The sequence below is a fragment of the Peromyscus californicus genome, unplaced genomic scaffold, assembly GCF_007827085.1.
Source record: "Peromyscus californicus insignis strain IS unplaced genomic scaffold, ASM782708v3 Scaffold_12__1_contigs__length_115047231, whole genome shotgun sequence".
In the NCBI taxonomy this organism is placed as follows: Eukaryota; Metazoa; Chordata; class Mammalia; order Rodentia; family Cricetidae; genus Peromyscus; species Peromyscus californicus.
This window is the reverse complement of record NW_026294413.1, coordinates 78,262,081-78,275,655: the sequence shown is the minus strand read 5'-3', so window position 1 is coordinate 78,275,655 and position 13,575 is coordinate 78,262,081. Positions and strand designations below refer to the sequence as shown.

At 45.6% G+C, this 13,575-nt stretch overlaps 1 protein-coding gene across 1 annotated transcript; it reads left to right on the top strand.

Moving 5' to 3' along the window:
- Positions 1–292: 292 nt before the first annotated feature.
- On the top strand, positions 293–11,797 carry Ptger2 (prostaglandin E receptor 2). The gene is made up of 2 exons (XM_052734338.1): positions 293–1,289; positions 10,204–11,797. Exons 1-2 carry the CDS (start codon positions 447–449, stop codon positions 10,447–10,449), a joined length of 1,089 nt encoding a protein of 362 aa, XP_052590298.1. The 5' UTR covers positions 293–446; the 3' UTR covers positions 10,450–11,797.
- Positions 11,798–13,575: the final 1,778 nt, after the last annotated feature.

Sequence of the window (13,575 nt, the reverse complement as noted above, 5' to 3'; positions counted from 1 at the left end):
ATGTCGACCCTACAGGCCGCCTCAGGGTGGACGCTAGGACCTCCTTCTAGAGCCCAGCTAGTGTGTCTCGCCTTGTCCCGGCAGCAGCTCGCAGACAATGAAAGTTGCTCGCCTGGAAGCCACTACAGGACCCGCCCCCGGACTGTGCGGACCGGGGTGGGGGTGGGGGTGGGGGCTGCTCCTCTATGCTGGCGCCAGCAGCTAGAGCGGGTGAGGCGCAGGAGCCTCCAGGGTGACCTGATGCTTCAGGGAAGTGGCCGCTGGGCGCGCAGACGGGAGACCCGGACGAGGCTGCCCTCGGCGCGAGCCGGGGGCCCGGAAGGGAGCTCTGGATTTTGGTCCCTCCCCTTTTCCCTTCTGTGTCTTGGAGCACTGGGGCGCTCAGACCCTCCTGCGGTCAGGTACCAGCCTGGAGGAGAGCGCATCTCTCCTCCAAGCCCTCCACCATGGGCAATGCCTCCAATGACTCCGGGTGGGTGGAGGACTGCGAAAATCGTCAGTTGCTCCCCTCGGGCGAAAGTCCAGCCATCAGCTCGGTGATGTTCTCAGCCGGGGTTCTGGGGAACCTTATTGCGCTGGCGCTGCTGGCGCGCCGTTGGCGCGGGGACACGGGGTGCAGTGCGGGTAGCAGGACCTCTATCTCCTTGTTCCACGTGCTGGTGACAGAGCTGGTGCTCACCGACCTTCTGGGGACCTGCCTCATCAGCCCGGTTGTGCTGGCTTCCTATGCGAAGAACCAGACCCTGGTGGCCCTGGCTCCTGAGAGCCGCGTGTGCACCTATTTCGCCTTCACTATGACCTTCTTCAGTCTGGCCACGATGCTCATGCTCTTTGCCATGGCCCTGGAGCGCTACCTCTCCATCGGGCACCCTTACTTCTACCGGCGCCGCTTCTCGCGCCGTGGGGGCCTGGCGGTCCTGCCCGCCATCTACGCGGTCTCCTTGCTCTTCTGCTCCCTGCCGTTGCTCAACTACGGGGAGTACGTCCAGTACTGCCCCGGGTCTTGGTGCTTTATCCGGCACGGGCGGACTGCATACCTGCAGCTGTACGCCACGGTGCTGCTGCTGCTCATCTTGGCGGTGCTCGCCTGCAACTTCAGCGTCATCCTTAACCTCATCCGCATGCACCGTCGGGGCAGAAGAAGCCGCTGTGGATCATCTGGCAGTGGCCTGGGTGGCCCTGGGTCGCGCAGGAGAGGAGAAAGGACTTCAATGGCGGAGGAGGCGGACCACCTCATTCTCCTGGCCATTATGACCATCACCTTCGCCATCTGCTCCTTACCTTTCACAGTAAGTCACTCGTTTGTTTCCACAGCCCAGCCACACGCAGCTTTTCTCAAACTCCTTTCTCCCCACCCTTTCCACCTCCAGGCACACATTGGCAACTTGAAAAAAAAAAAAAAAACGCCCTAATTTATAAAGGTCTATTGCGTTCGCTGCTTTTCCTTTTCACCTTTACCCACTTCCTTCCGCCCCCAGCCTTTGCGCATGAACAACGTTGCTAAGTTAGCACTTCTATGCCCTACAGGAACCTTCTCCATGGTCCCTTCCCTGGGTTGGTGGGGAACTCAAGACGAGGGAGTCCCTTCCAGGTTAGGACGGTTGTTGCTGTTAAAATCTGACCACTGGAGCCCAGTTTGCTGGCCTTGGCCTTGAGGCCTCTTCCCTTGGTGCTTTCGTTTCTCCTGGGCAAAACGTAGTTGCTGACCCACAGCATTCAGAGGGCCCTTGATGTAGAAGTTTACAGACGCTTTCATTTGACTTTAGGGATTTTAAGTTCAAAAATCTAGTTGACGGGCTCACCAGTTTACATATTAGAGTACCAGTCTGTGTGGTCACGAAAATGAGAGGAAAGGACCAATTGTTGCATAGTGCTTTTGGCATCCCTCACAGGAGACCCTTGTAACCCCTTACAAAATATTCTCTTGATGTCACTGTCAGGAATACACATACCCTCCATTCTGTAGCTGTGCACTTCATGAGCGCAAAGACACACCTAACAAGAGCTGGTTCATCTCAGGGAAGGGGAGAAAAGGCTGCCCCGGGAATGGAGGCAGGGCCAGCTTAGAAGCATGGGCGCTTCCCAGTTAGAGGGACCATTAGCTCTAAATAAACTAGTTCTAAAATAGATCCTGAGTTCCTAACGTCTAATGGGAGGCAGAGTCAAAGTTGGAGCCTTCTGGCCGCTCACGGATTGCTGTGAACTGGGGATTTGGAAAAGGGTGATATGGACGGTGGCTAACCCAAGAGACCTCACTTGTAGACGATGTAGAAATAGCTCTTTCCTGTCTCCTGTCCTCATCAAGGCTTCTGATTGGTGTCATCTACTCATCCTCCGGCACAGAAAGAGATTCACATACAGACCCCATTCCCAAGGAACCCCTCCCTCCACTTCTCAGCCATGTTATCTTGACTCTGCTCCCTATTACCCTCACACTTGTACCTCCCCTCTGTCATGGGAGAAAATAGTCTGAATTGGTAAGTCATACTTAGCAGGAAATGAGATGGAGCTGGTCAAGGCTCCCTCTTAAATAATGAATTGGCCTGTGGAAGGTGGCATCTCCGTAGGCACCCCAGCAGGAGAGTTTGTGTTGTGGAATGTTGTGGTTTAGAAACCAACACGGCACCTATGCTTTAGCTTTAAGGGCAGAGTATTTTGTGTTTGGGGTCATTTTTACTCAGAATAGCAAGAACTGTTTTCTATGTTCCTCAAAAGTGTGTCAGACCGCTAATCAGCAAGGAGTAGCATTCACAGCCAGAGCTGGTGGGACCCCAGTCAGTTCCTCAGCTCTCTGGCAGTGGAGGAATATGGGACTCAGGAATTCCAGAATTCGTAATGAACAGTTAATGCCAGCCATCGCCTCAGGTTATGAGCAGAGTGGAATTCTTCCTTCTAGGATGTCAGTCTTGGGCCTCCAAAGTTCAGGAAATAAAACTCTCGAAATGGGAGGGAAAAAGCCCAGTACACTGAGATAATGTCAGTTCAGCTTCATGTATCCTTACTGTGACACCGGAAAGACATAGGACTCTGGGTGTGAATTTCTACATCAATTCATTGTCTTCCCAGTAACCTCCAAGATGCATCCTACTGTGCAGATGAGTGGAGTAACTTCCTCCTGGGCTTCCGGTCACAGAGTTGCAATAGAAAGTACCAAGCACTGAGTCCATCAAGTGTTAATAGCAAAAATGTCCAAAAGAAAGCCTCATATAAGAGTTACGTGGGAGAAGATCCAGCTCTGGTTTCACAAGAGAATTGTGAACGTATTGTAAATAGCTGGACCACCTTGTCTCTTCATTCCAACTTAATAGCTTTAAAAATAAGACAGCGAGGACTTTCTTCTCCATGTTAGCGCCAACTATGTTTTTCATTTTCCTTCTCCACAGTCCTGTGAAATGCAAGCCCGAGACTGAGATTTTAGGAGATTGGCTAGGGTAAATGCTAGTCTAAATTAAGAAATAATCAGATTACCCCTCACATAAAACCTTCTTTTCATGTCCATAAAACTTTTCCTTAGTGATTAAAAAAAGCATGTGGTGTTTAGGAAATGGCATTACTTTGGCTGTCCAATATGAAACCATGCATAAGACCAACAACATATTCCAAACTGTTTATCCACTAAATGAGTATTGTATAAATTAATAAATTCCTCCTTATGTTAATCAGCTGTTGTCATCATTTCACAGTGATAAATAGAAGCTGTTTTTCTTCCCGAAATGGAACAGAGCACAGGAAACATATGAGCCTTTCATTCCTGTCTCAAATACTGTTTGTGTCTCAATTTCCAGCCCACACCCAGCTACTTTCTCAGCACTTTGCTAATTGTGGTTAGCTTCTGGTCATTTTAAACTGTTTTCCACATGCCATTAGGATAAAGTGCTTATGCATTTTGTTCAGTTCTGAAATTTCAAGACCCTACCATTGGCTCACCCTAAAAATATCTTCATCTTTACAAATTCTCCAGGGTTAGAATTTCTAGGTAAATCTGATTAGTGGAAATCTGATCTTTGCACCATAGAAAAAAATCAAAGCAAACAACCCTGGAGTTTCCCATTCATTCCTGGTATTCCTTGTGTAAAATGTCATGTCAAAAAGTGGTGAAGTTCTGGTTTGAAATTAGCCAATCACAAAGATATAAACTATAAAAATTCAGGTAGCTGTGAAAGAGAAATCTAGACATCGCTGGTGCCCACAGAGAACTTAGTGTGGCAATATGTGAGTGAATGCTCACCCACAGCTGAAATCTCTTTATCATTGAGACATCATTAGTGAAGTGTTTGACTATTGTTGGGACCGTTTAAATACACATCTCCTTTTAAGAGAACGTTCCTCTGTGTGAGTGATTTCATTTGACATCTTCTGCTCTACTGATTTGCTATTCTGCAGTGGTGACTGTAAATATAGACAGTTATGATGGTTTTTAAAATGTAGTCTGTACGAAGCATCACCTTTTTCACAACCGAGAGTTAGAGTTTTATATCCACACCTTCAGCTAGGTGGATCTTCACTGTTATTTCAGGCCAGGATTTCAGCTTAAAAAATATATATATATATCACAGCTTTTTGAGATCGCTTCCTTCTTCTTTGGCATATCAACAGCCCATCACAGTATGAACTTAAAAACAAATAGATACCGTCATTTAAGAATGCAGTCAGCAGATATTTTCCCAGGTGGAGGCTTAACTCTCAGTTAATCTACAACTTGCTCTGTTCGCTTGGCCTCTCCTGTCCCCTGTTTTGAATTTCTGACCACCACTTCCCATCCAGGTCTTCACCCCAAGTCTGCTGCACCTCAGCTCACATCACTGGGGTGTACTAAGCCCCATTTCTCTGACAGCATTTTGCCACCTAAAACTGTTCCCTAAACTGAAAGCAGGGTTAAGTACTCTGAAACTAGGGCACGTGTATAATATGAAGGGTCAGAGAAAGAGCATTTAGGGAAGGCTGAAACTTCCTGTGGACAAGGGGTGTTGATTTCTGCTCTGTGGGTAGTACGTGTGTTACTGTCTGGGGCCTTGGCTGAGTGTGTCTTCTCTGACAGAAATTAGAGGGCAGGGAGAATCTCAGTGTAACGGTGATCTTCAGTGTGGCAGCAGGGAAAGTCTCAGACACAGCAGACAGAATCAGCAGGTAAAGAACGGCATTTATTAGGGAAACACACACAGAGAGCAGATACACAGAGAGACAAGGCAGAGGTGAGCCGGGAAAGCTGAAGCCCCACCTCTCCAGAAGGCTGGGTTTAAGGGTCTGTGAGGAGTCTTCCTCCCCCAGGTTAGTGTTGGTCAGTCTGGACAAAGACAGGAAGGCTGACAGCTCCACAAGTTCGAGGTAAACATGTCCTGATCCAGCCTTGAACTTGTCTTGCTGGTCCATCAGTGAGGGTAGGGTAGTGGGGGTAGGTAGGGTAGCATGGGATGGAGGGGGGAAAACTGGAGGGAGAAGAAGACAGATCTTAAAGGTCTTTGTCTTCAGTCAGGTATATGAAGAAAAAGCTGGAAGTTTGCCAACTTTGGTATCTGTTTGTGGCTCCTCTCCCTATCTGTCTGCCTATCAGAGATCTGACTGACTCCCTCCTAGCCTTTCACACGGGTCACTCCAAAGCCATCTGTGAAATATGTTTAGGGGACTCCTGGGTGGATGAATCACACTGTCCATCATTTCCCCAGAGCCACTGTCCTGGGCTGTATCTACTCGGTCATCACTGCAGTTCCAAGACACACAGTGCCAAGGCCACACTCATGCTAGAGCCATACCGACGCTCCAGTTTTTTCTTATGAAGTAAAGTAGGCTGCAGTTTCCATGTGCCACAGACATGTTTGGGGAGAAAGGGCTTTTTTAAAGCATGCCTCACCACCACCACCATCACAACAACAACAACAACAAATTAAGAATTAACTGGGCAAAGCCTGTGGCTATGACACCACACCATCTTACAGAAGGCGGATGAACACAGTGAGTGCTGCCTGCCAGTTCGCTGTTGGTCAGTACTGATGATGAAGAAGTCCCAGGAAGAGCCAAACAGCTGCTTTAAAAAGGGGCCACAGTTTTTTCATCTCTAAACAGAAGAGCGATAGCCACAGGCCTTCATGACACCCTTAAACAGAAGTGTCTGCATATCTCTAGTTCAGGTAGTCGCTTGTGAATCTCACAGGAAGCTTTACGTCAAAGGCTCTGTGTACATGGCTCAGGATACTGCCTGACATTGAAGTTGGAGCCCCACCACTGCGGTTTGACTCCTTAGGCAAGGTAACCAGTCTTTTAAGCCTTGGCTTCCTTTGTCTCTGAAATGAGCCTGCACTCCGGGAGGGAGGGGGAGGTTGTCAGACCCCCTGAAGTCCATGTCTTAGCCAAGACTGAACATGTCAAAGAAGCCAGGCAAGTGAATGTTTTAAATCTCCCCTCATGATTTCACTGATAAGCCAAATGAAGTACTCATTCACTCTAGAATTCTGAACCCACTTTGTATGGGATTAAAGATAGGAGAATAGTTTAAATGATAACCCCTGGCCACTGCCAAGATGAAGCTTACCATGGGCAGCTGCCTCAGACATGGCTGAAACAGCAGATTCCTGTCTGTCACTCGATACGATGTATCACAGCTCTGTAGTCTTTGCAAAACCTAGGGTGGGGAGGTCAAGAAGTTAACTCACTGGATGTATTAGACTAGCACCTGACATTTTTCTCACAGCAAGTATATTAGTAGTATATGCCAGAAGGCACAACCTCTGAATTTAAATTTTAGGATGTCACCAATCCATCACTCATGAATTCCCATGTCTCCCACATGTCAGCTGTTTGTTAAGAACTGAGGGTCAGCCATAGAGAGGGAGGAAGTGCGGCTGCATGGAGGTCCACACTCAGTTTGGAGGCAGGTGATAGTAATAGGACTTTTTTTTTTCTTTTACATTAAGATCAGTCAAGTACATTTCCAAGGGGAGATTCATGAGAAATCCAGGCAGGGCCAGTGCACGGGTCAGGATGCAGAAGAGGAAGACGGGTGGCAGAGTCTGAGCTGTGGTCTCTCTTGGGGTTTCTGCAGGAAAGGCATGTCAAGGTGAAAGGATTGGGATTGGCAAACCTGGATAATTATGGCAGACTGTCAGCTACAGGGCAGTCCTTAGCCGCCTGGTCACAAGACCCTGGATCATTAAGGAGAAGAACATTACTATGGGTTATGGGGTCTAGAGAAGAGGTATATCTCAGGACTTCTTAGTAATGTAGCAAAGACGTACTCCCTATGGAGCCCTTTATTGGTTGCAATAATTAGCCATCCCAAGGAGGGGCAGTCTCTCCCCAGCTAGAGACTTTTAGACATCTAAACCTCATAAAAGGGTTGGGAATGTAGCTCAGTGGTAGAATGCTTGCCAAGCATATGTGAGGCCCTCAGTTCAAGTGCCAACACCATAAAGAAAAAAAACTCACATCATAAAGTATCATGATATGTCAAAGTTATAACTGTAATAGTTACATGACAGTGTTGAATGTTCTTAGTACTGCTAAATTGTGCACTTGAAAGTGCTAAAAACGGTACGTTTTATGTTATGTGGATTTCACCACAACTTAAAAAAGACATTGACTCCATAATAATGCATAAGACCAAAGGTGGTATTCCAGCCAGAAGAGAAGAGACGAGCTGCCGGGGAGATGGAGACAGAAGACGGAGCCTACATCAAGGGAAGGTGCCCGAAGTTGGCCTCTCTTCTAAATGCAAAACAATTGAGCCGTCTCCTACAGAGTACTGGCTACCTTCTGAAAGGCACATTGGAAGCACTTCTAAAGCTCACCCACCATCACGCATGAAAAGAAAAAGCAGCGGCCCAGAATTGCTCCATCCTTAAAGCAGCTCTCGCGTCTCATTATCTTATCACACTCTACAAGATCAGCAGCTATGACGCAGGTTAGTCTGCGCTGAAAACCTGACTCATCTTCATGAGTGGCGCTGGAGAGGACGGTGCTCAAGCCTGTCCATGCTGCTTGCGTGCCCCACTCAGCATTACTGTGTTCACTACGAAACTAAATCAGAGACAGCTATGAGGTTCTCTACAACAGAGTGCTCTTATTTGTGTATGCTGTGTGTGTGTGTGTGTGTGTGTGTGTGTGTGTGTGATATATTTTAATCTATCAGAATTATGTACACTATTACTGAGTTTCTCCCTCCATGCTGACCTCTTGAACACGTCATACTGAATATTTTGCATGCAGAGTCGTGTGGCAGGCTAGAAAACTTCTGCCCCGTTGCATACCCCACCTAACTCTTCTCTCTGAGGTCTGAGAAGCCCACCATCAATTCTTCTTTTTCCTTACTCATCTGCCAACTCTTTTCTCCATTCCTCATGCCAAGATTCTCTGGCATAAACACCTCTGGCTGCCAAACCTTCCCGCTATTGTCCTAACATAAGCAACCCGAAGACGACTGCTTTTCTCTCTCCCTATAATTTGTTTGGTACATCCAGTTCCCAGATGCTGTAGAGTAAGTACCAGGGGAAAAGGAAGGAATGAGTTATTTTGGGAAAAGGGTGTCAGGGAAGAAGTGGATGACTTCCCTAAGTCACAGACTAGGCCAGAGGATCCCTGGAGCATGAAGAATGCATGTGTTAGATGATGAGGTGTGATCCACATTTGATCTCCTCCTCTCTGTAGGCTGGAATGAAGAGGTATGGCTACCAAACAGGTACTGTTCCTTGCCGGTCTTACCAAACTGCTGCATTAAGGCAGAAGAGAGCACCAATACTGGTTTGAAAATGCTGATCCCCGTATAAGAATGTGTCTGTCCACTTCCCAGCTTTTTTTTTGGACATCATTCTGAAGGCCCCTGCTGTAACACTGACCTGGATGTAACACGTACTCAAGTACTGCACCAGCACCAGAAGTCTTGGGTTTGTACCCTAACTAGGCCACCAAACAGCCTTAGGTCCATGGTGAGTGACCTAACTCCTCGGTGCCTCTGTGTTGTCACCGGTGAAGTGGGGTCACAACTCACTCACTCTGTGGAGCACTATTACAGAAGCACCGTTGAAGCAGCTAATGTGTTGCTTCCAACGACCCTGTGAAGTAGATGTGATGTCACCCTTACAGGCTCACAGTTTCTTGTCCACGATACCAAAGTTACACATTAGAGTTAAATTCAAGCTGTAATAGTGTAGTACCCAGACCCAGCACTCAGTTGCTTTCTCTTGCTGAATCATGAATCATGATGGTTGAGTCAGGCCAGATATTAGGAAACGTAACATGTTATTCCCAAAGCTTACTTCCTCATCTGTTACAGTTTCAGTAGGATTAGGAAGAAAGCAGGTTCATGACCCGGAGTACTTCACAACACATATAATGGGCTACTGATAAAATTGAGCTAATAGGCCGGGCGGTGGTGGCGCACGCCTTTAATCCCAGCACTCGGGAGGCAGAGCCAGGCGGATCTCTGTGAGTTCGAGGCCAGCCTGGACTACCAAGTGAGTTCCAGGAAAGGCGCAAAGCTACACAGAGAAACCCTGTCTCGAAAAACCAAAAAAAAAAAAAAAAAAAAAAAAAAAATTGAGCTAATAAATATTATTATCATTACTTACTGATATTATTAAAATATTCTATTTGGCAAAGCACAGTGGCTCCCACCTGTAATCCTACCTAGGAGGTTATAGGCAGATCATGCGGTTTAGGTCAGTTTGGGCTATCTAATGAGACTATCTGAAGGGAAAATAGATTCTATTCTAGGTGCCTAGAAAAGTTTGTTCCCTTCATTTCCAATGACAAGACTAGAAAGTTTTGTGTGATTATAACCCTTAGGGTACTTGGGGGTTTTTTGTTTGTTTGTTTTTTGGTTTGGTTTTTGTTTGTTTGGTTAGTTGGTTGGTTTTGTTGTTGTTGTTTTGTTTCTTTGTTTTTCAAAACAGGGTTTCTCTGTGTAGCTTTGGTGCCTGTCCTGCAGCTCACTCTGTAGACCAGGCTGGCCTCGAACTGACAGAGATCCACCTGGCTCTGACTCCTGAGTGCTGGGATTAAAGGTGTGCGCCACCACCACCGCCGCCGGGCTAGAGTATTTCTTTTAAGTTCACAGAAAAATGATTGTTATGATTTATGGAGGAGACTTTTGCCACCCACCCTTTCGCTGCCCACTACCACACAAAACAAGGCTAGACCTCAAGGGACAACGGGATCCAAGCCAGCTTGCCTACAATGTAGAACTAACACCATTTTCCTCTCTTCTTCTTTCAGATCTTTGCTTATATGAATGAAACCTCTTCCCGAAAGGAAAAGTGGGACCTCCAAGCTCTTAGATTTTTATCAATTAACTCTATAATTGACCCTTGGGTCTTTGCCATCCTTAGGCCACCGGTCCTGAGACTAATGCGTTCAGTCCTCTGTTGTCGGACTTCATTGAGAACACAAGAAGCTTCACGAACTTCCTGTTCTACCCAGCCCAGTGCCAGTAAACAGACTGACCTTTGTAGACAGTTGTGAGGACGCCACTTCAAGAGGGAGCCTCAGCAAACGCCTTTAAACGGCTTTGTTGGAGAAACGTTAAGAGCTGGCATATAAACAAAATGAAGCTGCCCTGATGAAGCCGTGGTTTGACTGTAGATCTGATGACAAATCTTTGTGGAAGTCCCCCGAAGGATGTCTAGAGCTCACCTTATGTGGCCTTTGAAGGACAAGCAGCTGCGTCTGAGACCCGCTTGATTTAAGCTTTCCTGCTGAATGACAAAGCATGTGGTTTTGTAATTTGTTTAAAACTCTGCGTGGTGACTGTCTCCTGTTTTAGATTTCGATGCCACTGCTGTTACAAATGCAGAGTGCAGTCAGGCCGAATGAAAACTCATTCTCTAGGAAGTCAATTCGTGCAAGCGATGAAGCAACCGAGGCGGACAAGTGGTTGTCTTGTGACTACTTAACGGACTCTTTATTTGGACCGTGAAGTTGGAAGTCACCGGTCCCTTTTACTGTAACGCTGTAACGTTTGTGTGGGGGTGAGTCCTCTCCAGTCACTCTGTGCCCCCCTGAGAGGGCGGCACTGATTTGGTTAGTGGCGGTTTGGTTCACCCTTCCCTTAGGAGCCTTGTCCTGTTGGGTTATTTATTCTGTTTGTCTATTGTGATGATGCTACTGAAGATGACTTCAGGAATTTCCTTCTCAAAAAGAAATAATTAAAAAAAAAAGAATTCTAATGAATGCTCTTCAGGTTTTTGTTGGGGAAATCTTTTTCACAGTTGTATCTGAGGCCAGATTTTAAGAATCAAAATCTGAAAAATCGAGTCCATTCTTCAAGTGCACTGGAATCCCTCTGGTGTTGCTACTAGGGATGTGACTAACACGCACATATACTTTACAAGATTGATTGTGTCACAGCAAATTCTTCTGTCTGTATTTTTATTTAAGGAACATACTTTGACTCATACTACAGAAGAAATCATGTAACTGTGAGTCATATCTTAATGTATTTCCAAACATTTGGCATGGTGTAAACTCAGCACTAAAGTATTTCAGTGAGCGTGTACATTTTAGTCAGAGTTATGGTGTAAACACATCTGAAACGCTACAAACTAAACTATAAAACAAAACACGGAAAAGTGGAAGGCTTCAGTTTGCAGTTAGTGTAGACATGGAATCTTTTAAGTGAAATGAAAGTGAAAAAAATCGAATTAATTTTTGGCAAGCTTTTAAAATGTGTGTTTGTCGTAAATTAAAGTTCTAAGATATTCAGTGGAGTTCTTGATATTCAAAGAGAGTTTTGCTTTCAGTTTTCTGTCTTCTAACATGGTCAATCGAATAATATAACTGCCTTATTTGAGAGTGACAAAATTGTAGGGTGGCTGTTATTTTTTAAAATTTAGTTGTTTCTCAGGTTTCATTGTTTACTCGATGCTGTTTTCTATAATTAGTTATCAAACCTGATGATCATTTAGAAAGACTCCAAATACCTAAGCATTTCTGATATAAATTATCTGTATCATCAGCTCTTATTTTTAAAAGAATAAATAAATGACTTGCATTTGTATAAATTTAAGCATGACAGGCAAAGTTTAACAACTAAAATCTAGACAGGTATAAATAAATACCTCCTCTCTACCCAGTGTTTCATGCCAAGAAATTACACCCAGGGGAAAACTGAGGCTGTGATCCTCAAGTATAAAAATTCCACTTATTTTGAATCTGGAATTTTGATTCCTTTTATCAGATGACTTCCTAAAATCTCAGAATGAAAAAATATTAACTATGGTCTCTCAGGCCACACTGTACCCCTGCACCCATTCCAGAGCAATGTCTGAGAATTCTTTAAAATAGACATATTACTGGAGGGAATAAAATGATACATTTGGGAGCTCACAATATCATAATTCAAGCCACTGAAATTATTTATGTATTACCATTATTATGCCCAATTTTGAGCACGGCGTGCATGCATTTTTTTTGCATGTTCACACACATACACACACACACATGCATGAGTATGCACCTCTGTGTGTGTGTGTGTGTGTGTGTGTGTGTGTGTGTGTGTGTGTGTGTGTGTGTGTAAGCCCACAGGTTGTTGGGAATCATCCTTCACGTCTTCTACCTTATTCATTGAGGTAAGATCTTTCAATCAAACGAAGAGCTCACCAATATGGCCAGTCTAGCTAGACAGCTTGCTCTGGAAGTCCTCTGTCTCTACGAGACCAGAAATTATGTGGGTTCTGGGGATCCAAATTCTAATCTTCATGTTTGTGCGGAAGGGCTTTAACCACTGAGCTATCTCCTCAGTTCTGTCAACTCGTTTATTTAAGAACTAGTCAGTCTCCAGGATCCCATCCCTTGTGTGCTTCTGTCCCTTGCACATTGGTGACTAAGTTCTGTTGCTTCAATTGCACCAGTTTATACATAGAAGAAACAGAATGCCAAAACTTTATCTAACAATTACCTATTGTGCATGACGTCTCAAAGGCAACTTAGAAAACAATACTGCCTAGAAGGTATGCAACAATTTCCTCTTTAGAGACCCTATCCCACCAGCCATGCTTGTTCCGGTTACTGACTCATTTTCCAGGTAGATGAGAGAAAGATCACAGGGTTGAATTTGAGAAAAGAAAATCTGGTTTTGTTTTTGGCTTCCAACTGTCACTGGCGTGAAAAGGGACAAAAATGTCAAGTGAATATTCACCCGAGGATGCCAGCCTTGTGAAGGTGTCCTGGAATGGAACCAAGTGGTCTGTTCTGTGCTGGGCTGTTTCAAGGTGATCCATTGTGACCCTGGTCATCTTTCCAAGAAAGATCTGGGAAATGCTGCTGTTCAATTGGAGCCTTTGCTTTCCAGAGATCAGATGGAGAACCAAGGTTGTTGTAAAGTCTGTAGAAGACACAAATGTCAAGAACTTTAGAGCCAAGATAACCTACACCAGCCCCATGCTCCAGAAACAACCACCTCAAACCACAGAACCAAGACAACCTAGAGCCAATGCTCTAGAAACTACCATCCCCAAACTGCCTGGGCTTGCACGGGTTTCAAGCAGGGGGGTCAATCCACCCCACCCCATGACCAGCATCTCTTGTTAAACTTCAACACTCTCCTCCCCAGCACCAGTACACTTTTCAGGAGTGGTGGGGGTGTTGTCC

What these genes read in the sequence shown, in the direction of transcription:
- Ptger2 (XM_052734338.1), top strand. Translation starts at nt 447, where the DNA reads ATGGGCAATGCCTCCAATGACTCCGGGTGGGTGGAGGACTGCGAAAAT. An exon ending in TCTGCTCCTTACCTTTCACA is followed by an intron (nt 1,290 to 10,203) that starts GTAAGTCACTCG and finishes TTCTTCTTTCAG; the next exon opens with ATCTTTGCTTATATGAATGA.